Genomic DNA, 26,884 nt, shown 5'->3' with positions numbered 1-26,884 from the left:
ATCTATATATATATATATATACTTCAGATATTGTACATAATTTTTGTTAACACATCACAATGTGTGTGTGAATGCATAAAAAATAAATATGATTCCATTATTCAATTTCCAATCTAAGAAATAGTAAAAAATTCGACGAAAACATTCATAAAGAAATCCATTTGCTAATTATGTCACGAATCCTCACCCTGGCCTTCTTCAAATCCTCCAAGTCCGTGTCTTCGTCGCTATACATATCGCGACAATGCGAAGATCCTAAAAAAATATATTGTTTTTTTCTCTCGCGTTATAGGAAAAGCAGAGTTTCTTATAGTGTAGTTTCCAATCGACTGTACAATTACCTTTGATAACGATAGCGGGAGACAAAGTATTTAAATCCTTCAATACCGATAACGAATGCCACGGATCGATATCGCCGTTCGAGAAAATGACGTTTGTTAAATCAGGTAATTGCCCTCCGTACATTATGTTCGTTCTTCTGACCCGTGAGTCCAATATTTTATCATTAGAGCTGGAATTAATTCTAAGATTATTATTTTTTAACGAAAAAAATCAGTAATTCATCAATAAATCATTCGGCAATTAAATAGATTATTTAATTACAAACAAGAACTGTTTAACATTTTGGAAAACCTATTGAAAAAATAATGACATTCCAAATTACGAATTACAAATATTGGAATAGATGAGATGATTAAAAGCGGAAAAATATTATATAATGTTTAATACACTTACTAATCACCGTATAAATCTGTACACATATCAATGTAATAATTCAACGGGAACAGCGTTCCAAAGATCGATTTATCTGAGCTCGTCGTCTGATAGTAACCGTATTCCGTGCAAGTTTGGTGGTACCATTGCCTCACTGCATACACAAAGAGAGATCATCTCTTCTTATGCAATACATATATCTTATTGCTGTTTAATTTATTCTATTAGCTAATTAATCCAACTCACTGGCACTCTGGATCACCGATGAGTCCCACGAAATATTCTGATATTTTTCCACAAAATTATTATAATTTACATCGAGACACACATCCGGTGTCGAAACAACATGCGCGAGTCTTTGCAAAGGACTGCCTAAATGCGCCGCTGTCATTATGTTGCATAATGCCGCAATTTTGGTTTGACCATTCACGACATTATCATATTGAACGGTTGCGGCGAACACCTAAAATTGCAATTTAGAATAAAAACGATTAGTTAAAAAGATAAAACGATGCTATGAAATGATGACCCGTGTACCTCCGCCAGTGTATTCATCAAGTAGCCAAGATCACTAGGGGATTTTACATTAGGCACATTGCACAAGCTAAAATCAATATTATTAACAAAATTATCATTTCTAATTGTTTTGTCTATTTTATCTATTTATTTTATTATCTTATTAGAATATTAGCAAATTGTTAGTGAATTTTTATTCTTCTGTTTAATCTTACTTGAAATAAAGTTTAAGCTTGTCAGGGCCATCTTGTGTGGTTAATAATTCCTCCACCGAGTCAAATGCCGTTTTTACGTCCTCAACGCACTTTTCACTGTATTTTCCGAGTGATTTCGTCACGACTTCATAGTATTCTAAGAAATAAGGCATTATTTAACACGATATTCATAAAAAATATTTAGTAATTATATGATTTACCATAGAAATCAGCCTTTGCATAAACTGGAGCGCTACTGGCTAGAGCACCCTATTAAAAATATCTTCCTTTATTTGATTACTTAAAATATATATATAAATAAATATAAAAAACGCAAGAATGATACCTGGATAAGATGAGGATATTTAAGCCGTGCCCATGCCGCCATGTTTCCAGCATAAGAACCGCCAAATACTATCACAGTACTATTTCCTAAATTCTTCTCCTTCTTTTTCGTTTCGATGAAATAAGCGAGATCGGCGAGTGCCTGGTCGACGTTCAAATATTGCAAGCTCTCTGTGCTGATGTCTCTAAATTTGTTTCGCGCAATATCGATTTAAAAAGAACTGCGTTCTAAAAATTTAGAATAATAGACAAACTATATAGATTATATACTCTGTTGGCATGCTTTTCCCATAATATCGATGCTCGGTGTAATACATCAATGCGTTGTATTTCGATCCGATCTCGTACATCAGTCCACCTTGCAGAAATCCGTCCGATATCTCCCATTCTCCACCGATCATAACTAGAATAGAACTATTTTTCCTCAGAAATGCGGAATTTTCTCGGTAACGCTATAAAGAAATTCATAAATATTAATTTTTAAGAAAAAAATGTGTATTCTAAAGAAAAAAAAGTCATGTGAAAGATGATAATTACCATTGACCAGGTGCGATTGTCGCGATAATTGAAATGATCGAGGGGTTGGGTGATCCAACCCTCAATTACGTCCGCATTTTTTTTTAATGGCTCCGGCTCTTCCAAACCTTGAAAAGTAAATCCACGAAAACCTACCCCGTTCACGAGAGGGTAAATCAGACACAAAACAAGCAACAGAACATTTAACCGAATCATAACTTGCTATCTTTTTAATTATAGAACAAAGAACGCGTGTGTATCTTTCAAAGCACGCTAGATAGATGCTCTAAATGGGACTGATTAATATTTGTCATTTTCTTCAATTATGATCAACCATAATCATTGATACGATATCTCTCATGAACGACCGATAACGTTTGGCGTTTGTTGTATTACTCCGATAAAATGGAAAATAATACATTGATTAAATAATCGTGATTGAAGAAATCTGACGTTTACGGAATGTCCAAGAGTTAGCAATTAAAACGTATTGCTTGACAAACACGGATGTGAATCTTTATCGCTAGATAAGAAATGTTATGATTAAATGCACAGATTAAGGTAAAATATATCTTAAGCGAAAGCTTAAGATACGTTTAATCTGTATTGTTTTGCCGTGATCGTTTCATAGATAATTAATCCAAATAATAAATAATTAATCACAGCCGATTTATTTTTTAATATTCCTATTGATTTATAAAAACATTATCTTATTTATATTATACAGTTATATGTAAAGAGACAGAATCAAATAACAGTTTTTGTTAAAATTAAAATCAAAATAAAAAAATAAAAAAATAGTACGCTGACCGCCTAAGATCGGATACAAAATATTGTCAATCGTTGTTTTCACATATTCTGTCACCTTAATACAATTGTTTGCAATATTTTTAAAAGCACTATTTTTAACTTTACAGTTTATCTTTGGATCTTTTTTTAGGAACTGTCTTCCTTTACATATTTCTTCTTTTCGTATCCATTTCTAATATCTTTAATACTTTCTTCTGGAGGTTTTGTGGCCATTTTCACTATCACTTCTTCTTTTTCTACACCCTTTTTCATGCCTTTTGGAAGAGTGCATGTCCAATTTTGCCTTCTTATCCTGGTCTTCGTCATCGTAAGCTCTCTTGGAACGGCTTGACCGACGTTTTTTGGATGACGTTTTACTCCTAGAACTGCTCGATCTTTCGCTCTGACTGTGTCTTTTATCCCGTAAAGATCTACGCGATCTTCTTTCCGTAGAATGGGAACGTTTCCTCTCTGAATCTTTCGAGCAATCGTTTATTTCAATTTCGGGAGATTCGGAAGACCATCTCCAATTGCGATCTTTTCCATTATCATCTCGAACAGATTCCTCCAATTTGGATTTATTACTAACAAATAAATAAATAAAAATATATAAATAATAATGGAAGCTTCCTTTCTCCTCCCTCCCATCTCTAAAATTGAGTCTTTTTATTTAAACCTTCATATATCTATTCTCTATCTTTATATCTTTTTCTTCTAAATTTACTTTATTATATCACATTAATGCTATCTATTTATTATTTTACATCACGTTAAATTAAAAATTCTAAACAAAAAAGGGATCTTCATAAAATTGAATATTGTATAGAATATATATTATTTTGATATACATATAAGCATAGAATATATAATAACAACTAACCTACGCTCGCTTCTCTTGCTGTTATTCGAGTCTTGAAAAGTACCCTTCGCCCGTCGAGGTGGACTCTTAATACCGTATTCATCGTGCGGGTTTCTGAAGGTATGAAGAAAATTGCAAGCTCTGCTACCCTTTGGACACTTGGGCATACCGCAGATAGCATTCCTCCAGGACGTCAAGTTGACGAATTCGCAGTTGAGTTGCTTGCTGGCGTATCTGCGTCCCTTCAGATTCCTCCAAGCCCTGGCCGCCTCTCTTTCCGTGTAATACTCGACGTACAGGTTGCCACGCAAATGGATTTCGGTGTTGCAGCAACATCTGAGCGTTTTAATTTTGCCAAACGATTCCAATTCGGTTATTACATCCTCATAGAATTCGCGAAAATGATGCCAAGTCTCTGAACTTTCGAATTCGAGGCCAATATCAGTATCATATTCTGCTGAATTCTTCTCAAGCGAGAAATGTGTATAGAATCCGGGTATAAGAATCACCTTACTCAAAAAGACTCTACGATGGTTCTTTGAGCACATATCTCCATATCTAAAAGCAATATAAATTTAATACAGATTTGAAAATTAGAGATAAAAATATTTAATTTTAATTAATCTTAATGTAAACACGATGTAATTAAATCTCAATTCATTTTCATTTAACTGAGTGTAAATACTAATTTAATTTAACATAAATAACTTTATAATTCTTAATAGCTTCAAGTGTGAAACACTTGTAAAGTTTATAAAATTGCAATATAATCACTCTTATCGGCTCAAGATTTTCAGAATTTTGAATTTCTATAAATATTTAACAGATCATATAATTATATTATTATTATATCTCTGAAGATCTGTTATATCTTTGAAGATCTCTATTTATACTAACCGGCAAACACCTGTTTTCGTAAAAAATGGACAGATGTCTTTGCTAGGTTGATTATCGATGACTTCTCGCAAAGCTTCGGGTGTTTTCATTCCATTATCAATGTAATCGTCAATCTCTTTCTGCAGTTGTTCCTGCTTTCGAAGTTGCTCCTCGCGTTTTCGTTTTTCTTCTTCTTTCTTCTTTTGTATTGCTTCCAGCCTTGCCTCGAATTCTTTACGAATCTTCATCTCCTGCTCGAGTCTTTGCTGCTCTTCTTTCGCTTTTTGTTCCTGAAGAACTTGCCATTTCTTCTGCGCTCTTACCTAAACAATTAAAAAATAATCAATCAAATATCTGAATTAACAAGTTATTAAATTAAAAATTTATTTCAAACATATACATACAAAAAAACGTTTTCCATTTATATAATGTCATTTATGTAATGCCATTTATATAAATAATTGTATGAATAAATCTATAAACCTTCTATATCTATATCTATATTTTAATAAAATCTATTATATAATCTATTACTAGGCAATCGCGCGGATGATCGATTCTAATTGATTTTTCATATATGAAAATATATAATTTTTTATAGCACTTCTTATGTATAAATTGATTTTAAAAAATATAATACATAACAAATATTTCTCATTAAAATACCCAAATATATTTTAATAAAATCTTAATTATTAAAATGTTACACACATACACATGAAGAAATTATAGAAGCTATATAGAAGAAAATCAGAAATCAATTAAAGAAACTTGAAAAAATATGTAATTACAAGACACTTTATTTGTATTTACCTCCTCCTCCAACCATAGTCTATTCCGTTCCGCGTGTTCCTCTTGTTCTCGCGCTTCCTTCTCCTTCTTCTCCTTTTCCTGCTCGGCGCGCCGATTTAAATACTCCATATTGGACATCAGTGCTGCCCTCAATTTCTCCTCGTTGGCATCACGTTCCTGAGCGGCTTTCTGTCGGATACGTCTACGACGCTCCCTCTTCGCGATACGACGCCATTCCTTATGACTGGGTTTCGTCTTCCAATGTCCCTCCATCGTCGCATCCTCAGAAACATCAGCAAGTATGCTGGATGACATACAAAACACTCAAAAATAATCTCGTCGAAATAGAAAGGCAACCAGCTGTTGGACTCGGCGTACACAACGACACATGGCCGACGCCATATTGATTTCCAGACCAGCATCAAAGATGAAAGATTTGACCTAATCGTCGATATACAAACTCGTCAAGCGAAAGGATAATTAAATGAAGCTGATCGCAAAATGTTATTTATGTGATGTCAATGTTTGATACAGCATCAAGTTCTGTTTAAGTCATGTATTAATTGTCCATTGAAGATATCATATTTTCTTTATTAAGTTTAGTTAAAGAGAAATATAGTATATTTAGTATATATTACGCTTTATCAAACATTGATATTATTAAATATTTAATATATAGCATTATATATTATTTTAAATATAAAAAATGGACTGTTACCCCAAGAGTAAGATGCAATGTACCGGCAAGATTAATACTCGCAAGTTTGTAATCTTATTAAAAGGTGGAGTCACTCTATGACCATTTTTGAACTGAAATCATATGTGAGTAAAATATATATATGAATTTATTCACAAAATTTATGTTGCCACATCAGTAGTGCTACAAATTTTAGGAACAATAATTATTTTAAATCCAATGTTTGCTCTTTATGAATATAATACAACATTTGGCATGTTTATTGTGAAGAAACTGCATCATTGCAAAAAGAACTGTTTTGTTTTATAAATAATTGGAAATGGCCAGTTTTTTTTTCTTTGTACTTAATATCTCGCATTGGTAAAATTGAATGTTTTTAAACGGTATCTTACGAGAGATCCTTTTTTCATCATATATTTTACGAAATATAATACACAATTGATCTCATAATTATACACAAACCGAGCTTAATATTTAACAATATAAAAAAATTTTTTATTGTTTAAAACATAATTAATTGCAAATGTAATTACAGGAAAGGAAAAGATACACATTTGTAAGTTTTATAAATTATTAATAAATGTTTACACATACACATATATACTCTCAACTTGCGTTTGCCGAATTGCTGCCCAATCTCCTTATTAAGAAAAATTAATGTGCTTGTTACGTTCCTGAACCGGTACCGTTATACCTGAACTGGCGGAGCGTTGAACCATAAGACGTGCAGGAGAATCGCGACCGTCATTCCACGATACGCCACGAACAGGTATACCTGAGTACACGATCGGTAAAAAATCATCGCGCATAAATTATATCATCTGTGAAAATGTGTAAATAACAGGCGGACACGCCTTTTTGCGCGATTTCGTGTTAATCTACGTACTGAACAAGTGACGTCGACAATCCGTCCACGTGATCAACAGTGATTCAAGATGAACAGTTTGTGACTTGTTGCTTTAGAGTTTTAGAAAATAATATGGGAAAATCAAAAGAAGATAGTCTGGTCGAAGAGGTGAGCGAGGATACGATGAAAACAAAATCGATGTTCGGGACTTATTTATTATGGCTGTTTGGCGGGCTCTTTGGAGCGCACCACGTGTACCTCGGTAGGGACGACCAGGCATTTGTGTACATCAGCACGTTCGGTGGCTACATTGGTTTCGGTTGGCTCAGAGATATTTACAGGATACCTGCGTACGTGGCCGACGCAAACAATGATCCGACATTTATCCAGGATTTTAAGCGGAAAGTCAGAGCTAATCGAAAGGTAAATAAATATTCGAGGCGCGTTTAGAATCATTGCTGCGATTGATCTTGAAATATCTACATATATGCTTTCCATTAACATTAATTTCCGTGATTATGGCTTCTCGCGTATCATCGCTGTCCGTATTCGAGGAATTGATGACGCTGAGTAATACGATCCTCGTTAAATTAAAATTGACGAGCGTAAATGTATATACACGTACGTGTGCGATTCCGCGATTGAAAGCTTTGTAAACCTTGTAATGACGAAATTAAACTTGTTGCTTACAGCCGCCGTTTTCCACGGCGCGATTCGCAGCGGAAACTGCCGTCGCCTACTTTTGGGCCGAGCTGTTCAATAATGCGATTCCGCAGGAGGAAATATACGGCATTAATTTCAGGCAACTGTTGATCTTAATACCAGCCGTAATCGCGCTAGGTAAGAATTGCAATAGAAACAAAAAAGAATCACAACGCGTCGTGCGTTTTCTTATCGCGTGTTCCTTACGAATTATCATTTCTTCAAATGATAATACTTTACAGCCGCGATAATAACGCAAAATACTCGTTAAAAATATATGACATCATCAGGAATCAACGAAAAGTATTGAAAAGCAGATTCTCTAAATCTCTTCTATTTCATGCAAATTTTATTATACAAAATATCTTTTAAATTTTGACAAAAACTTTTTTTATCGATACCGTAAACTTAATTTTTTCCTCTTTATTTAAAAAAAAATATCAATAATTAGAAAAAGTTTCTTTAGAAAAAAAGTATATACAGGGATTTTAGCGAAATTTTTATTCAGTGTTAATGCTTCAAAAGGTGTATGGACCGTTGGAAACATTGGGAGAGAACAAGGTTCGATATGGTTAGCACTTGCTACTGCTTATCTATTCTATCCAACCTTGTACTACATCGGCGATGATACTATGTGGATCTTTCTCATGGTGATCGCTTCGAGCCTGAGCTTTGATACCTTCAGCAAGCAATGGCGACTGAAACCAAAAAAGAAAAGAAGTTTTGTCCGGCGGATGACGGTTTTAGGTTTAGCTCTTATGCTCTACTTCATCGTTATCGGAAGTTACTTGTATTTCAATGCGGTTATCACGGATAGCGAAGGCGAGGAAATCAAACTGTCGGAAGCGGTACAGCACTTCCTCACTTCGCCCATATGGACGGATCTCAAGGTAGACTCATGATAATGTTCAATCTTCAAGACTTCAAACAAATTTTACATGCGGTTATTTTTGTGCTAGGCAAGTCTGGAAGCCACGTGGAACCACGCGAAACATCAAGGTTTTTGGGCAACGTGGGCGCAATTGGTGGACCTTACGGATCCTCGAGGCGAAATAAACGCTTTCAAGGTCGGACACAGTCGTTTATAAAAACTTTATCAAAGATTTGAATTTATAAAAATATATAAAAAAAATATATAAAATGTGTGAAACTGACACTTTATCATTTTGCAGATCCTGGGCCTCTCGCAAACCGCCTCGCAGAACGAAGTCACTGCGCGATGGAGAACTCTGTCCAGGGATAATCATCCTGACAAGGTTAAAGGATCGGAGGAGGAAAGACGCAAGGCACAGGAGAAATTCATGGAGATCCAGCAGGCGTACGAGATTCTGTCGCAGGCCAAGACTCGCAGGCAACGTCGAAATCGCCGTTCCAATGAATAAACCGTGCATGATATTAATTCGAAGATTAGTAAAGAATAAATGGATCAATGAAAAAAATCTCCAATATCGATCTGAAATACAATAGAATAATTAATTCAATCAAACAGTCGATTAATAAGACATTTATTTAAACAACCATCTCTGACAATAACTGCATCGATATAAAATCTTGTAGGTAAAACGTGTATTATAAGTTAAAAGAATACTTGCGATATATTGATCGCAAGTTTGCTTTTCAATCATATCCCTCTCTCTTTCTCTTTCTCTCTCTCTATCTCTCATTCTCTTCTTAACCGGTAAACTACATCGGAGTTCGCTTCAAGATCACACTTGCGTTTCTTGGAAAAATCGAAATTCTATTTACCGGTAAGACAATGAAGGCAGGGAAGTCTTTTAATGGATCTTCCAGTATCACGATCATTCGACGCGATTTCGCAGAATCTCCCGTAATCGCGTTTGCGCACTTGCATCTCTTTCCGCCACGTCACACGATTCATTCTAAGCTTAAACTAAAAATAAAATTCGACCCTCCCGAATGTTTGCGCATCCGGCCGTGGCGATGGTTTACATCAAAAACAATCTCGAGCACGGACCCTGTAAACATGAAAACACTTCAAACACCGAATCGGTTGGTAATTGTGATTTATCGGGAGCGATATCGAGTTTCGAGGATCTTCTCTCTTTGATCTTCGCGAACGTTTACGTCCGAGGAAAATGCATCGCTAATATTTTCTTGGCGAGGTAAAATCGGGAAACCTACTTAGAGATCTACTTAGAGGACCGCGGCTCCGGATGACGATCGACCGTTCGATTATAGGCAACAGTGAAATCGGATAACACGTAAATGATCTCAAACGGATGATCACGAATCACTCATCTCGCTGTCTTACGTCAAGCATACTTGCATAATCTTCCTTCGCGATTGTTCGACGCAAAACGGGCTAAACGCGGCTCGAGACCGCAATATAGCTTCACCTTAGACTACTTGCTCTTCTTCTTCGAGCGCGGCGGCTTCGCGATGGAGTTCTCGATTTTACCCGTAAAATTTGTCCCGTACTTATCCGAGGTCTTCTCTAAGAAATCCTGCGGCGAAACCAATGTCACCCTGAAAAATGGCACAATTTTTTCTTTTCTATTCAATTTTCTCAGAATATCAAAGTTATTTAATATTTAATAAATAATTTGCACATTATTTATACAAATGACAAGACTAATTTTGGCTAATAAACGTCATACCTTAATTGGGGTACACTCAGTGGTCGCAGAAGACTCTTTACAACAGGTGACGGTTTCGGCAGAGCTGGACTGCTCGCACAGAGAGCCGCGCTGGTGAGTTGTGATACCAGAGAGTAAGTTCGATCTGGACTTGAGGTAGTGCGAAAGACTTTCCTTATTTTCGACTTCAATCCCGAGGAAGGTTGCGGTAGAGGCGTTGTAGGTATGGGTGTCACCTGCATAATTTACGTAAGATTTATATCTTCCGCGAGAAGGAGATGCTGTTAGAATATTCAATGGCAACGCACTTTTCCTTGTAATATTTTCGCAGCCAATTCGGGCTCGCTGCCCCAACGACACGACGTCGTCCTCTCCAATAGACGATGTCTCGCGAATCTCTCGATCACTTCGGCGCACATGTATCTGCCGCAGAATCTCGCCCACTGTTCGGCCCTCAAACCTCTACCGTAATCGCGTAACGTAGGATTTGCACCTAATAAATTTTAAGAAATAGGGCAATGTGTAATTAATTATATTTTATGCAATATCCGATATTTAGATAATGCTGAATTTTATGGGATTATTATATACATTTTATAAATTATTAGTTAAATACTTTCTAAAGTTAATACTGACACTAATTAAAATTGCACTAAACTGAACTCACCGGCAAACAGAAGAATCTTGGCGCATTTGGTTCTACCTTGAAGGGCGGCTTTCATGAGCGGCGTAAAGCCCAAGATGTTTCTTGCGTCCACCTCGATATCCGGACATCTCTGCAGGAGGATGTTGAGACATTCGGTCTGTCCTGTCCATAGACACGTGACAAGGAACATGTACTGACATCATCGATGCCGTTTGTTTTTTTCGCGCGCGATTGCTGATATATTTCATAACTCGCGATGTTTTGGCTCGGAACGTTTCATGGCACGCGTCATCGCGGAGTAGCGTGAAATGTTCCGATGTTCTCGCTATTTTCGGCGCCTGTGACGCGATGGGATCCCTGTGCCGACACGAAAACTCTGCCGGCAGACTTGGCATTAGGCTTAGATCGGGTTCCCGATATTTTCTGAATACGCTCTTTTTATATCAGTGCACTATACATTATTTTCATTTACATAAAAATATAACATGATGGATCATCATATCTTGGAAAATTTCTTAGAATATTGAAATATCTTAGAATATTGAAAAATCTGGCAGACAAGAAATTATATGACTAAAATGTGCTCATTCTTTAAATAAATCATTATTTTTTTATTTTTTAAAGTGATGTATATTATATTTTATTTTATTGTATTAAAAGAATATATATATACAAGAAAAAAAAATACTGTTATAAAATGAAATATAAAACGAGAGAAAATGTGCGAATTAATAGCTTTTAGCTGTTCATTATTTTCTAACTTTATTGGCGACTATAAACACCTCGAGTCATAAACGTGAACAAGTACCTTGAACTTCGTTTTGTTATATTTTTATGCTTATGTTTGATTCGACAACGGATGTATATAGAGTAATTTTGCAACCACGTGGCTGCCATTTACTATTCATTAAAAGGGGTTAATTGCGCGGCGGAAAAGAAGCAGAGATAAACACTGAGATAAATTATGTTCTAAACCAGCTGTAGGAAAGGGTGGGAGGCTATCCCGGAATGAACGAATTTTAAAGATTCCTACGAAAATTGGAACGCATCATCATTGACGCCTACTGATTACTGAGTTACGCTCGCGGGTCGATTGATGCAATATTTATTCTTGTAACTTTCCCTATGAGTGAAAAGCAGCCAGCTCTATTCCTTCGTATCTTGCCAGGTACATTTTTGGAACATTGGATATAATTGCCGAAGATATTCTGAATCCGAAATCCCATTTAAATTTAAAATATTAGATCAACGTGCAATATTTCAGCTTCGATAATATCGTATTTTAATTTATTTTTGATATTATTGTAGGAATCACGATTCCAAATCATGATTCAGAGTAATGAATTCCATAAAATTATAAAATCACAAAATTAATTATAATAAATAAAGATTATTATTATTATTATTATTAATTCTCAGCGAGTCATCGATATATCGATCATGTTACGCGCCTGGCGCATAATATTACGAGTATCACGTATTTAGATATTATTCATGTCATAATCGATCGCACTCACCGGCTTGGGCGGCAAAATGGAGCGGCGTGTTACCCTCGTTGTCGGGCAGATTCGGGTCCACGCCTTCGAAGGAGAGCGCCAGTTCCAGCATCGTCGATGCACCGTTCCCGGCCATGTAACTTATGGCCGTCTGCAATCGTAAACAAATAATCCCGCTTTAGTTTGCACTGAAAGCACGCTCGATTACGTAAACTCGCGTTTCGAGCGAAACATTATTCACTCCGCGGCCTCTCCGCTTCGGATCGTCAATGTCTCTTTCACGCATTTGTCCGTGACACGAAAAACATGCGAGGTGTCATAGTTTATGGAATTTAATCCGCTAAATCTAAATCAATAACTATACTTATTTTAAATTAAGATTAAGGATGTATGTGTCATATATGTCAAAATATTGACAAAAGCATGAAAATTTCGTAGACTGTTTTACTATTTCTTCTGAGTATCTGTGCAAAACCTAAACACACAATTCTCTTAACGGTTTGGAAATTATTTAAGTTTAAAGTTAGTATTGATTCTTATGGAAAATCGCGTATTGTAACACTTGTTGACAAATTTAGCAAAGGGAAAAACATCGCCAATAAAATAAAAATTTTTACATATATTAAGAAAACTCTAACAAATATTTGTGCCAAACTTGATTTAGATCCACTTACTCGTTTAAAAGTTATTTACTAAAAATTGTAGAAAAATATTATCTGTCTCTCTCTCTCTCTTTCTGCAAATTACTCGTTTTTTTTTGTTTCTTGCAGTTGATTTCAGGGGTTATTCACGATCAAAAGATTTTATTATAAATTAGGAAAAATATTAATTACAACTATTTTCTTTTTCGAAGACATTAAAAACTATATTATTTTGTGATATTTTAATTCTTTTTATAGTTCGGATTTATTTATTTGATTTTTTAAACAGTATAAATGTAAAAATATGTTTTTTTTTTAATTTTGATAATTATTTGCTACTATTGTACAGCCAAAACATTCTTAAATCAAGTCCATTTATTTCGGTTCAACTAATTTTCCAGATCAACTAAACGATCCTTTTTAATCGCTATATTTTCTATAAAGTACGAGTATTTAATCAAGGATTTATCCTTAGATGCTATTCACATGTTACTATATTGACATGTAAATATATTGAAAAGGAAGAGTAAAAATCATGTTTCACATCTTGATTGTTAAAATGTACAACATGTTCTCTCGTAGGAAGATGTTCTCATTCCGCCATTGTTTGCTACCGTCGTCGACATCGTAATGCACAATGGAATATCCGCTAAAAATCAATTTATTAAGTGGCTATTGAACGTTGGAACATTATTGCTTTGCTTGCGTCAGCATGCGCCAGTATGCAAACATAAGTTTAAACGCAAACTATGCCAACAAACGATCGGAAGAAGACGCATTTGCTTGTAAGGCGATGCACGGATCGTAAATGTAAATCGACAAACACAACGAATTCTTTTTCTTTGTCCATTTGAAACAAAACCGTAAGAGCGAATTAAACAGTTTACATATTTTTCAATTTTTTCCTATAAAATATTTTTATAATTTTTATTCATTATCTAAAGATAGAAGAAATATTATCAACACAAAGTTTCAAATGATTAAAAAATAAAAGCTGATTATACTTTACATACTCGAGAGATATTTAACTTTTCCCTTAGCGTTTCAATTTTTTTCCATTTTCCTCTACTTTCTCTCTCTCTCTTTCTTTTATAAAAAAATTGGGACACAATTCTATTTATAATTTTATATCTTGTATTTCCTGATACGTGTATTCTGTGTGTGATGTAAGCCTTTATAAATATTACACAAAAAAACAACACATAAAAATTATACATAGTATTCTGTCCTAAATTCTGTTGCTAATCATAGATCGTTTAAAGTTAGCTTAATTTAAAAATAAAGCGATTTTAAAACAAATAATGAATCAACATCATTATTGCTTCAGTGAAATCTTATGTTAACCTCGCGCGAATCATTCGATCCGCAGCCTCGCTGAATCATCGTCGACATTCATCTCGTTTCACTTAAGGAATTCTCTCTAACGTCATCTCAGGGTTGATACGTAACCGTCCGATCGAGATCGAGATCGCAGTTTCTCGACGCGACGCGCTTTGTGACTCGAGAGAGTCGCTCCTCGAAATCGCGAGATCGAGATTATCCGTCACAATTATCCGGAACATCCATACGTCTCCCTCCGTTCTGACCTTAATGCAGCGAAGGTCGATCTCGATTTTACCTACGGGAGAAGAGACAAGGAGATGCCGGCTTTAATTGCTGCGCGACATCGCCGCGTAAGGAATGCGGTCACACAAAGCGGGAAAAACGTGTCTTCGAAATGCAAAGACGCAATCAAAATTACCGATTAGTTTGAAAAAACCGCGCGCGAATTCTAAGATATTGGATTGTAAAAAATTTTACAAAGCGCAAAATTTATAGCATTGCCGGCTTCCAAGAGATCGCCTCGCTTTCATTCTCGTATTAAGTCGTTTAATATTAATGAATGCAAATTAACATTATGAGACATTAAATTCTCGTCGTATCAAGAGTATCCTTCAAAACGAGACAAATTACTATGTCTGATAATATCTCTTCGCATTACATTTTTTCTAATTGAAAGGCAATATAATTATTTTAACTGGAAAAAAAAATTTTATCGCTTTTAAAGCTTATTCAACGAATTACATTTTAAATTTACTAAATATTTAATAAAGATCCACATATAATTATAAGCTCCCGCGAATAAAACTTTTATTGATAAAGGTATAATTCTAGATTCGCTAAATATATTCTCTCCCGCTTTCCAAGGCAATATCATATGTTTGCTCACGAAATGTGGTAATTTTATATCTCTCGCGATTTTACACTTGGTTTGTCGCGGAGTCGAGTTTCGACGAGCAATCTGGTACTTTTCCACGAAGCAATGTGCACAAGGGGATCGTACGTAGACGCTAATGAAACCACCGTGAGCATGGAATTCTTGGTCGAATAACAACTGTCGGAAAATCACCGTCTGTGAACGGTCGAATCCATTTCGTCGAATCGATTTTCTACCGCTTAAATCTGCATGCTGGCCGGAAAACAAACCGGCTAATTATATACAGAGTTTCGTCAGTGATTAGAAAACTTCTTCAAACACATCATGCTATGATAATTACGCCGATTATCTGATCGAGGTGTGCCGCAGTGCCAAGCAGCACGAAACGAACTGAATTATTTAATTAGATGAATATTTTTGAAAAAAAAAGCTTTAAAAGAAATATTAAATTGTAATAGTAAGAAATAATTAAATATATATTAAAATTAAAAACAATATTAAATTTAAATAGTAAGAAAGAATTGTTTTATATTGTAAAATAAAAAGAAATTATTTTAGAACAATTATATCATCTTTTTCGTATATAATAATGTAATACAAATTTTTTATATCAACAGTATAAAGATCTTTTCTATTTTTTATGCTGCTTTAATTAATAAAAACGAAACTGAAAAGAGCAACAAGATATTCATCTCCATATTTCACGCCACAGTTAACTCTAGTTCGTCAGCAATCAATCGTCGGGCGGCCCGCAGGGACTTGTCGCAGTTGCTTGCATTTTTCGAGGAGCGAAATTCGCGCGCATTCGATGCCGGGAATCCTTCCGACACACCGTACACACACGACTGGGGTGATTTAAAAATAGATTTATTCAAAGGCGAAATTTGTTTTCTACCGTCGCGCACGACTCGCTCGGCCTTAATTGCACTTTCATCGATCGCAAATCGCGCGCAGTTAATTACAGACTTGGCCGCCGGCTTTCCAATCCGTCGGATTCGTTTTAACGTAATCCAAAAACGACTATCTCTCCTTCCTATGGCGCAATTTTGAGGAAACTTTGAGCGAGATAGGCGCCCAGCGGCCGATCCGAAGGTAAATGGTTCTCGGTTCGTTAAATCAATCTTTTCGATTTTATTTTATTTTATTTCATTTTATTTTATTTATTTATTTCGATGTACATTTAATAACTTTTTATCCATTTATTTTAACTTCCATATTTCCCTTCTACACATTTTTTCCAACGATCTGTGAACTTTGACACATTAAAGTTCCTTATTTTTTTGCCCCACACTATGAGTGAAAATGTAAATGATGCAGAGAACATTTTAAAAAGGCAATTTTAAAATTACGGGACGCGAAAATGGCAATTAGAGACTAATAAGATTAATCAGAAAATTTTCACTTACCCTGCCACTACTGTCGACTACGTTGACATCCATACCCTTCAGTCCTACTTTCCGAGCCTGCGCGACGATCTCCTTGAGACCGGTGTCGTCCGCCTCTCTGGCGGCCCTCAGGAGGGCCGTAGGGCCCCCGGAGGGTATTTCCCACGAGGGTGGCACTTTTGACTTAATCGTCTCTTCGCGCACGCGATCTGCAAGATTTACATTCGTCATGATACCTTCATAACGTCTCAAGAATGACATTTTAATCGCGCGGATAAACCCTATTGGATTACTCGCGTAGCACTAACTGTCTAATATATCAACCCGAGATGTATCAGAAGTTTATTAATAAATAAATAATCCTGTTCTGCATATACAGGAGTACGATTTGAAGTTGGCATGTAACTCCAAATTTCACGGTCATAAATCGCAAGTGACGCTTTAAAAGCTTCTAATATTTCTAGACGGATATTATCTCTTTATTATTAAATTAAATAGACATTTATTTTATAGGTAAATCAAAATTTGTGGTAATTTATGTTGATAATTTGTTCCAATTTATCAAAATGTCATCGCACATTGCTAAATTCTAAAGCATTGATTTCCTACTTTTGTGTAATTTATCGCGGCTGAAGTCACACATTGAGATCAATTTCCCGGCGCTAACAAATGTGACGCATGTCAACGAGAAGTTCATGCATATAAAAATCTCAACAAGTCATCGTTGCTTGCGTAATGATCAATGACTATGTTTACACGTCATCCTTAATCAGGTTTAATAATCGTAATTCTAAAACTGGCCAATCACAATCATTCCATTCTTCAAAAGAATAATTGTGATTGGCCAGTTTTAAAATTACGAATGTTATTAAACTGGATTAAAGGTGACGTGTAAACGTAGTCAATAATTCTATATCGCGTTTGTATAGAAAATAATAATAAAATTTAACTATTTAAATAAAAAAAAGTAGCAATAATGAAAAGGAATAAATTTTTATTAAAAATTTTATTATATTTGCTAAAATAAATTCGCTTTTTATACATTTGATGTAAACTGAATTAAACTTTCTATCTAGATGTGTGTTGCTATTAACATTATAGTAAACTTCTCTTTGTAACTCACCTTGAAGCACGCCCTTGCGGTAAATCTTGGCCTCGTGGACGGCGGTCTTCCGGTAGGGCGCGCGTTTCTCCTCGAAGCTAGTGTCGGAGCTGAAGGAGACCGATTTCTTCACCCCAACGCCCTTCTTCTTCGTCGACAGGGTTTGAACGCTGGGCGACTGTCGTAGGACGCGCACTTGCGCGTCGTCGCCAGGAGCGTTCGTCAGGATCGAGAGGTATCCCTTCAGACCGGAGTATCTCGAGGACGAGGAGGAAGCGCGGAGCTCGTAGCGATCGGATGGCCTGAGGAACTTGATCGACTCGTCGTCCGGCGAGTTCCTCTCGGCGACGAGCTTGCTGGAGGGATGATGCGCTAAGCTCGTCAGGAAGGCGGAAGACCTCTTCAGGATGCCCTCCTCCGGCACCCGCTGTAACGTTCTCTCTCTCGCTGGAAGACCTGCACGAGCCACAGTTCTATATTTGGCCGGTGTCACTTTGCAAGGCGTGTCTCATTCCGTCCATGTTGATTGCGAGTTCAAATAGACGCGTATAAACGGCATGCAGATGCTCGCGGATGTAGGTTGTCGTAAAATATATTATACTTCGCGCAAATATCGCGCGAATCGCGAGAAAACTTCATTCGTTATCCTTCCCAAAAGTAAACCTTTACTTACTTTGGTCTCATTCTGGCCCGAACTGGCAAATTTTAATTTGCATGACACACGAGTTTTTTAAAAATTTAAATTGTATATATAAAAATAAAGTTTTCTTCAGGAAATTGCACAAATAATTACATTCCAATAAAAAAAATACATTCTTTGCATGATTAATTCGATTAATTTTGTACCGAATGGAATAATTTTATTGATATTCAATTATTCTAGTCAATTTACTTGTGTAATATTTGTTTCAAGTTTATTGCGTTAAAATTACGTGAACACATCCTGTTTGGCTTTATTTACAATTCTAATCATAAATTACAAAGTATATGATTATCGTTAGTTTCTGTTTGTCAGTAATCTGTATAATAAAGGAGACAAAAGTATAAAATACAAAGCATGCACGTCATTGTCGTTTTTCCAACAATTAAGTAGTCCTTAGGAAAGTATAAACAACACAAAAAACTAACGTTAAAGTCATTAAAAATCGTGAAAAATCGTAAAAAATCGTTCCATCATAAATTAGTACATACTTAGAACGCAAATAGCTAATAACAGTTCAATGACAATTCTTTAAAAAAATTCATCGTTAAAGATCATTAAAAAAGAAAAAAATTTACATTGTCATAAAGCATAATTACATATAATTTGACGTATAGTCATTAAAATATCGAACAAGAGTATTACTTGTTAGTTGAGTAAACATTTTCGAAATTATGTCAAAAAAACGACAGTTATATATATACAGGGTGTCCCCAATTTAAATGTCAAAATCTTAGGAGCTTGTAGGGGACCGATAAACTAATTGTAAGACAAAAAGTCTTTTAGAGATTCGCTCGTTTTTGCTTCGGACTTTTTGTCTTAGTTTATCGATCCCCTACACGCTCCTAAAATTTTGACATTTAAATTGGAGACACCCTGTATATAAAATTATTTGCACGTCAGGAAATTAAAAAAATATTCTCTCACAGACACATATGATGTATGATCTTGATCACAATCTTAAGAAATTATGCAACGTACTTTCCTTCAAATCCTTAGGTACGGAAGCGGACTTGGTTATTCCTCTCGATCTTGTCGAATCCTTCGACCCGTTCTTAGGTTTCCTCGACTCTTCTTCGGCGAGGATGCCGTTCCGTGTGGTCTCCTCCTTGGAGTGGATCCTCCCGTTGACGATCGACGATGCCCGTTTCTTGGCGATGACGCTGGTCGCCGTTGTTTCACTCACGGCGCGGTTATTTCGAGCGAGTTCGCCCCTAGAGGCGATGATGCTGTAGTTGTTAACCACGCAGCAAGCAGTGCCCGATGTGCACTTGACGCGTCTACGTGAACCGTTCTCTTGCCACCTTGCCTGCTCCTCGAGGATTCGTTGAACTTTCTGTCGAATGCATGAAACGACAGAAATTATTTTTGAAAGAAAAAGATATGATATTCGCGAACTGCGGGTCTCAGCTTGCATTTAATCTCGATTCGATTCATCGCAAACTCAATAGTGTATTCAATAAACTACATTTCTATTTATATCTGTCCAAATTTATATTTTGTTATTTGAAATGTAAAATAATTAAATTTATAAAATCTTTCTGATTAGTTTTATGTAATTAAATAAAAATTTTGAATTTAATATTTGCGACAAAAATGAGCGCTCAATTAAAATGTAGTATAAAATCATTTATTTTAATTTATTTAACCATAGCATATTGTTCCCTAATTTACAAAATACGCAATTAAATATCTATATATTTAAACCCTTATTATTTTTTTAATTACTAATTTTAATTATTACCAAAATATAATCTCAGCCGAGAAGAATTTATATAATTGTAACAGATAATAAAATAAATTTGTGATTATCGAGAATACAATTCGGTTTGTTTAGAGATTTTCTCTCCACTGTAATAATAAACATCATCACTCTACTTATGAGACGCGCGTATCATAAACGATACGTGTCAATAAAGGTTGTATAGTTCGTCACACTTGTTTACTCACATCACAAATTCCTCATCGAACGTCGCAAATATGAAAGAAACGATTAACGAATTAGGCGCACTTTGAAAAGGACCGATTCCTTTTTCGCGATCTCGAACTCTCTGTGACGTCGATCGCGCACAGCCTCCAATCACTGGATCCGCTCCCTTAATTCCATGTTCTACAATTTTTATTTTATAATACTTTTCGATAAATCTAATAATTTTAATGTTGTTTTAAATTTTTTGGTGAAAATTATTTGTTTCACTTTTTGCGATTTTTTTTCAAAACAACAGCAAAAACGAGCAAATCTCTAAAAAACTTTTTGTCTTAGTTTATCGATCCCCTACAACGAATTAGGCGCACTTTGAAAAGGACCGATTCCTTTTTCGCGATCTCGAACTCTCTGTGACGTCGATCGCGCACAGCCTCCAATCACTGGATCCGCTCCAGTCGCGCGATCCACCTCGGAAAGCGACTCGCGCCTTCCTGATGGCTCCTCACAAGACGTACACGCGAGAGAGTTCTAGCCGGCTCTCTTTAAACGCGCTATTTATACGTCAGTTAAGCTCCCGCGTCGGTCGGTGCCTTGTATGCGTACGTACACACACGCATCATTAACGCACTAACGTGAGCCACGTTCGCGTTTTCCTATTATGTTCACGAGCGTCTTCATCCGTTGAGCACTTACTAAGCATCTTAGACACTTCCGGATATCCAGCGAATCGCAAAATAATTGATAAAAAAATCAGCCATAGAAAATAGAGTAAATTTTTTAATTAAATTAGAATTTAATTGCTGCGATATAAAATATTTTGAAAATTAAATCGTAAATAAGCCACAATTTATGTTCAAGAAATCAACAAGAGATGCTTGAATAAAGAAAACAATTTCTTTCATCAAAAATTATATCACAATTTATGATTTTGTGATTTTTCATAATTGAAATTTATTATCGAGTAATACTAAAATATTCGCGGATATTAAAATCGCAATAAATAGAGACACACAATGTTTCTTTTAACTAAGGATACTTGATACCATCGCTCTTTATATACACATTGAATATAATTACCGCTGACAATAAGCGCCGAAAATTGGAGCAACTTACTTCGGGAACGATCTAGATCCCGAGGACGTCGGAGCATATCGCTCATTATACGGGTACACCGCACAAATGCCTGTCAACCGAACGAGTGTCCGTTTGTTTTTACGGAATCATTATACAATGTGTCCAACTTTGCGTCCGTTGAATGCGCGATACCGCGCTTCGCGACACTTTGCGGAGGAGTCCCGCGAGATAGACTACCACTCTCTCGAGGCCACGAGACGTCGCGCGACCGATCCATCGATGATACGCGTCGACGTAATGAAAACGAGAATCCACGACGGGAGATAGATAGAGAGAGAGAGAGAGAGAAAGCTTACTTGCTGAGTGGTGGTCGGTTGTATAGTGGAGACAACGTGGTTGTTGCCGGTGTTCATCGACGTGGTGGTAGTTTCATTGCTCGCCACGAGCTTCACTCTACGATTGCCTACCATCGTCGAAGATTGGGGTTTGGTGAGAGGCTGGGAAAAGGTATCGCAAGTTTACTTGAAAACTATAATTCAATAGCGTGCGATAATAATTTGATATAATCGTAAAAGAGAAAAAAAACTCTTTTAAATATATAATCCAAACTTTTGTTCTATCCTTTTTTTTAGGTTGATATATCATACAATTACGGAATCGTAAAATTCAGCGAGGAAAGAAGAGATCTTTGTCAACAAGATCGACAGAGGACCGTTAGCCGAGATATTTTCTTAGTCGAGATTTACGAGAATTGATCGAGAATTATAGTGGTACTCTTTGCGGAGGCTGTAATATAAATTAAAACGCGCTCTCTCACTGGGAGACACTTTTATCGCTGCGAGCACGCGAATCGTCTCTCCTGTCACGTAAATGTCGCGATTTCCGGTAAAGCGCGGTTGGAATCGCTTCTTCGACCTACATCTCCTTTTGTTCCACGATTCATCGACACTCGCGTTGGAAATCATGAAGAATATACGACGGAGCTTGAGCAAGCAATTTGATGTACCTATAGATTATTTTTATTTCTTATAATTTTTTTTTTTTTTTTAGATTGAGAAAAAGAATTCTACCTTTTTTATTATTAATAAAAAGTCGCTTTCGTGTGTTTATTATTTTTACTCAATTGCATTTAATTATCTCCCTTAATACATTAAAAAAAAATAATCTGTATTTCAATTTTCACGTTTTTTAAATTTTTTATTCCCTGCTATCATATTTTATTTATGCAAATAATAAATAAATATTTTAAATATCAAGTTACACGTTATATAAGCAACATATTTGATTAATCACAATAACACACTCACACACACAAGATCATACGATCCTCAAGGGTATAATACCGATCCTGTCTATCGATCAAAAGGAGGAATTTCTCATTTCGTTCGTTTATTCGTCCTTTCTAATCAAGTGAACGTCCCGTTCTTTTTTTCTCTCTTTTGCGCTCGTGCCGGCGCGCCGTTAACTTTACGACCGGCGGAAATTACTCCAAATCCTAGGCGAAAAAAAGCGAGCAAGGCGAGATTCCAATAGTAAAACCAATCTCACTCTCACGATATTCGCATAAAATCTCCCTTTCATTTCTCAAACGCGTGTACAGTTATTTCGGTACCTTTACAGAGCGCGATATAATCCTGCCATCGTACAATTTTTGACCACTCGCCAATATTTTGAACTTTCCGATGTATACATATATCGGCTCATCGATCTTCTTCGATCTTCTTTCATTTTAGAAGATCTATCGATCCTTCGAGCCGAGATAACATCTGGACGAAGATGAGGTTTCAGTAAAGACCAAGTGCAAAATTTTTTTTATTAAAACTCTAAAGCTTTTTCTTCTTTAATTTATGGGATCTTAAGACGACCCAAGACCACACTTAAGACGATCTTGGATATAAGAACGGACTATGAATACCGGCCTAAGTTATCGGGCCACTCTATAACTTTCGGGAGATACACGTAGCTTATATCGGGACGAACGAGAGAATTTGCGAGAAATTAGCGATAACTATCACGACCCCGGTATATAGGAGGCCTCGAGATTTCGCTTCGTTAGGTGAGTTGGACGAAACTGGCACGAGCCGACTATGGTAAATGGGCACATAGTTATCGCCCCAGTTATCGAGTTTTCGTCGCTCGATTCTCCTGTGTTTGCTCTCTCTCTCTCTCTCTCTCCTCCCCCTGAATAGACCGTTTCATATCCAAACAATTGCGTCGCTCTGTGAAAGCTTCCGTCGGTGTCGGCGCGAGTACGCCGACCGTATGGAACAATATCGGATGCTGTAAAATACGGCGTTCACGTGCGTCCCGTGAGGGATGGTCCTCTACGCGATGATCAATGGCCGGAAGAACGATCGTCGTTTATCACAGAGAAAGAGAGAGATAGAGAGAGAAAAGCTTTCTCTCGTCGAGCGCAACAAATTTCATATAGCATTCTCCCGACATTTTCGTTTATGCAAACCGTTCGTGTCCCTCGAAAACCGAGTCGGCTCGAGAATGATAAGAGCAGCTGATTAATCAAAACGGCCGTATATTATCGCGACGGAAGATTAGTCGCGCCAGCACGTAAATGTCATATCTCTAGCTAGCTTGCAGTTAAAATTTCAATAATATGACGTCAGACGGAACTCTATCAACCTACATGGACGCTTAAGACACGTGTTTTGTCGAGTTCACCGAGAGAAGCATCACTCGATCCTGTACTAATCAAGTATATGTATCGTAATTTGATATTATATTATATATAGTTGTCTCTTTTTCTTTTCTCGTGTACACAACTGGAATTATTTTGAAAGTAATAACTTCGTTAATATTGCGTACACTTTTATCGAAACGGTTATTAATTTTGTCATCGGATACGCGAGGAACCACACCCTGTACTTTTTTCACCTGTCAAATATAATGCGGGGGTAATTATTATTTTCTAAAATTACCAACAAATAGCGTGCGTCTTAGATGTGTCGCGAACGGATTAACGAAGTTCGCGTAAGGAATATCCGGGATCAATGCAACATCGAGATTGATATCCCGTGATGCACGTATAACGCGAGGCTGATTTATAAGCGTCGTTTCGGCCGCTGTAACTCCATCGCGGGAACGTCAGTGATCAGCGGAAGCTTCGTCTGATTGACTTTCAGCTGTGCGTGCCTTTTGACGTTGATTGACCGTGCTGCATGAGAAACGGTCGTTCTGCCAGCCACTACGTCACGGTATACGTAATGTCTACTCGAAATCTCGAACGCGAAACAAACTTTATCTGCCATGCTGTTTTTATTGGCCGTTTTACGAAAGAGGCGAATAAATGCACCAGAAACTAAATTGAGTTATTGTTTAAAAACAGATAAAAGTAACTTATATTTGTGTTCGACATTTTGAGTTATTGATTTCAATTTGCAACTATTGATCTCGCAATAAACTACAATGTGTATCTTCTCTTTAATATTACACTATTGTATATGACATATACGTTTAAAATCTCTTGAATTTTCGGACTTTAATGAGAAAATAATATTAATTTTAAAATAATATTTGTGTTATATAGATACTTAAATCTATAATAAAATATATAAGAAAGAAAAATAAAAAATAAAACATAATTTAAATCAATTAAACTTTAAATCAAATTTAAATCAATTAAAATTTAAATCAAATAAAAATAATATTTATTATAAGAAAAAATAATATTTATTATCAGAGACCAAAATAATATTTATTACAAAAAAAATAGCTACGTATTTCAAGAGAAAAATAAAAAGAATTATTTTAAAAAATATACTATATTTTGTGACAAACGTCATTCTTGAGTGACATTTATAAGTAGATAAGACTATTTGACGAGAATCGAGAAATGGATGAGGAACGTGCGTCAAATAATAGAGAGAAAGCTCTGATAAGAACGACAGGAGGGTGAGGCGTGTAAAACCGAGCACGCGAGTTCCTAATCGCTTCGTCTTGAAGAGACGCGACGCTTTCCGTGCCAAGGTCGGTACCCTCGACAAGTTTAGTTTAGCGTTGAAACGAACTCGAATGTTTGCGCGGACTTCTCTTTGGCCGCTAAAAAATTTCTCGTTAAAAATCACTCAGCTGTAGTAATCGAGAAAAAAAAATATGGGGCTCTCTTTCGAAACAATGCTCACGCACGCGACTTCTGCGAAACTCTAATTCCGGGTCACAGAATTAAAAATATAATTTGGTAATTAATGGATGTGAACGACTTCTTTGCTTCTCGTGAAGCGAAAGGACTTTTATTTATATCGCGGATGATAAAGACTTTTAAAATTTAATTTGAATTTTTGTCGTGCACCTTACTTGCTTATTTTTCAAGATAATAATAACATTTATGATAATTTAAAATAACTCATATTTTCTTGTACTCACACAATGTATATTAAAAATAGTTCAATTAATTCTTTTAATCTTATTAGTGACATATAATAAAATAAGCTGCACGCCTTACTTTTTAAAGTTATTTTTGAATGGAATAAAATTGTCATTTAGCAAGCTAGTACAAGAAAAAATTATTTATACATTTTTAAATATGTTTGATATGTGTATAACAACAATAATAGCAGAGAAAAGAGAGAATGGTTATAAATATTATCTGATGACTGTATTTAAACGCGGCAGATATTGATTAATAATGAATAATTGCAATCAGATTTGGCGGCCAAATGCCAACATGCCATATAAAGCAAATATGAAGGAAAACCTCGACAATCTACTAAGACGCGATACGACTTATTAAGATTCCTTGCGTGCCAATTCATCGAGGTAACTAATAAGTGTTAATAACGCCCCACGCGATATTACCTGGAATAATAATGATATTTGTTTCGAAGTAACACGCATCCTATCGTCGTAATTTTCAAGACGCGATCGTAATCCCGAGAAAAATCATGCTCGCCAAAATTGATATGCAGTCTTTAAAGATGCTGTCAATAAATATAGATATACTCGAAGAGATACCTTACTGACCGGTTTAAATTTGATCTTAAACGGTGTGATAGCCAAGAAGCTGGAGTCTGTGAGCGTTTCGCTCAAGACCATGACCGTGCTCTTTCACCTTACGATCTGCTCTTTCGGGAATCACTGAAAAAAATCAATTAAAATCAAGTTTTTAATACTCATCCTTTTAATTATTTACGTTTTATCTTATTTTTTATAATAATTTATATTTTAAAGCTTTTTCTGTTCCAAATGATTATTTTTAATCTATTTATTGTGATAAATGGGTGATAAAAATTTATAATTATATATAAATGTTATATATAAT

At 35.8% G+C, this 26,884-nt stretch overlaps 4 protein-coding genes across 12 annotated transcripts in view; 1 reads left to right on the top strand and 3 right to left on the bottom strand.

Moving 5' to 3' along the window:
- Positions 1-50: 50 nt before the first annotated feature.
- On the bottom strand, positions 51-2,615 carry LOC115238559 (putative serine protease K12H4.7). The gene is made up of 10 exons (XM_029812507.1): positions 2,307-2,615; positions 2,040-2,221; positions 1,771-1,954; positions 1,646-1,694; positions 1,446-1,581; positions 1,252-1,318; positions 961-1,177; positions 736-868; positions 342-511; positions 51-255 (listed from the first exon to the last, which is right to left on the bottom strand). The coding sequence occupies exons 1-10, from the start codon at positions 2,499-2,501 to the stop codon at positions 146-148; spliced, it is 1,443 nt and encodes a 480-aa protein (XP_029668367.1). The 5' UTR covers positions 2,502-2,615; the 3' UTR covers positions 51-145.
- A 388-nt stretch (positions 2,616-3,003) lies between these two features.
- Positions 3,004-6,239, bottom strand: LOC115238558 (U2 small nuclear ribonucleoprotein auxiliary factor 35 kDa subunit-related protein 2). Its single transcript, XM_029812506.1, has 4 exons — positions 5,623-6,239; positions 4,831-5,132; positions 3,955-4,491; positions 3,004-3,658 (listed from the first exon to the last, which is right to left on the bottom strand). The coding sequence occupies exons 1-4, from the start codon at positions 5,914-5,916 to the stop codon at positions 3,277-3,279; spliced, it is 1,515 nt and encodes a 504-aa protein (XP_029668366.1). The 5' UTR covers positions 5,917-6,239; the 3' UTR covers positions 3,004-3,276.
- Positions 6,240-6,917: 678 nt separating this feature from the next.
- Positions 6,918-9,286, top strand: LOC115238560 (dnaJ homolog subfamily C member 22). 2 transcript variants are annotated; one of them, XM_029812509.1, is made up of 6 exons: positions 6,918-7,067; positions 7,262-7,568; positions 7,838-7,985; positions 8,373-8,737; positions 8,807-8,914; positions 9,020-9,286. In XM_029812509.1, exons 2-6 carry the CDS (start codon positions 7,278-7,280, stop codon positions 9,227-9,229), a joined length of 1,122 nt encoding a protein of 373 aa, XP_029668369.1. In that variant the 5' UTR covers positions 6,918-7,067; positions 7,262-7,277; the 3' UTR covers positions 9,230-9,286. The 2 variants fall into 2 exon arrangements, with proteins under 2 accessions (XP_029668369.1, XP_029668368.1); XM_029812508.1 differs by lacking the exon at positions 6,918-7,067 and having other exon boundaries at positions 7,075-7,568.
- Positions 9,237-26,884, bottom strand: part of LOC115238556 — a 20,665-nt gene continuing 3,017 nt past the window's right edge. For 2 of the 8 annotated variants that reach the window (XM_029812491.1, XM_029812492.1), the window contains exons 2-11: positions 26,578-26,700; positions 21,969-22,109; positions 19,593-19,947; positions 17,933-18,367; positions 16,831-17,018; positions 12,608-12,737; positions 11,112-11,252; positions 10,753-10,937; positions 10,466-10,680; positions 9,328-10,334 (exon numbers count right to left, since the gene is read on the bottom strand). In XM_029812491.1, coding sequence (XP_029668351.1) covers positions 10,211-10,334; positions 10,466-10,680; positions 10,753-10,937; positions 11,112-11,252; positions 12,608-12,737; positions 16,831-17,018; positions 17,933-18,367; positions 19,593-19,947; positions 21,969-22,109; positions 26,578-26,658 — 1,995 coding nt within the window. In that variant the 5' untranslated portion in view covers positions 26,659-26,700 and the 3' untranslated portion in view covers positions 9,328-10,210. Of the gene's footprint in view, positions 9,301-9,327; positions 10,335-10,465; positions 10,681-10,752; positions 10,938-11,111; positions 11,253-12,607; positions 12,738-16,830; positions 17,019-17,932; positions 18,368-19,592; positions 19,948-21,968; positions 22,110-22,919; positions 23,451-26,577; positions 26,701-26,884 lie in introns of those variants that run through there. The other 6 variants (XM_029812496.1, XM_029812497.1, XM_029812495.1 and 3 more) reach the window with 5 other exon arrangements.

This window comes from Formica exsecta, unplaced genomic scaffold, assembly GCF_003651465.1.
Source record: "Formica exsecta isolate Colony F162 unplaced genomic scaffold, ASM365146v1 scaffold35, whole genome shotgun sequence".
NCBI classification, from domain to species: Eukaryota; Metazoa; Arthropoda; class Insecta; order Hymenoptera; family Formicidae; genus Formica; species Formica exsecta.
The sequence above is the reverse complement of the archived record's forward strand: the minus strand, read 5'-3'. Positions and strand labels throughout refer to the sequence as shown.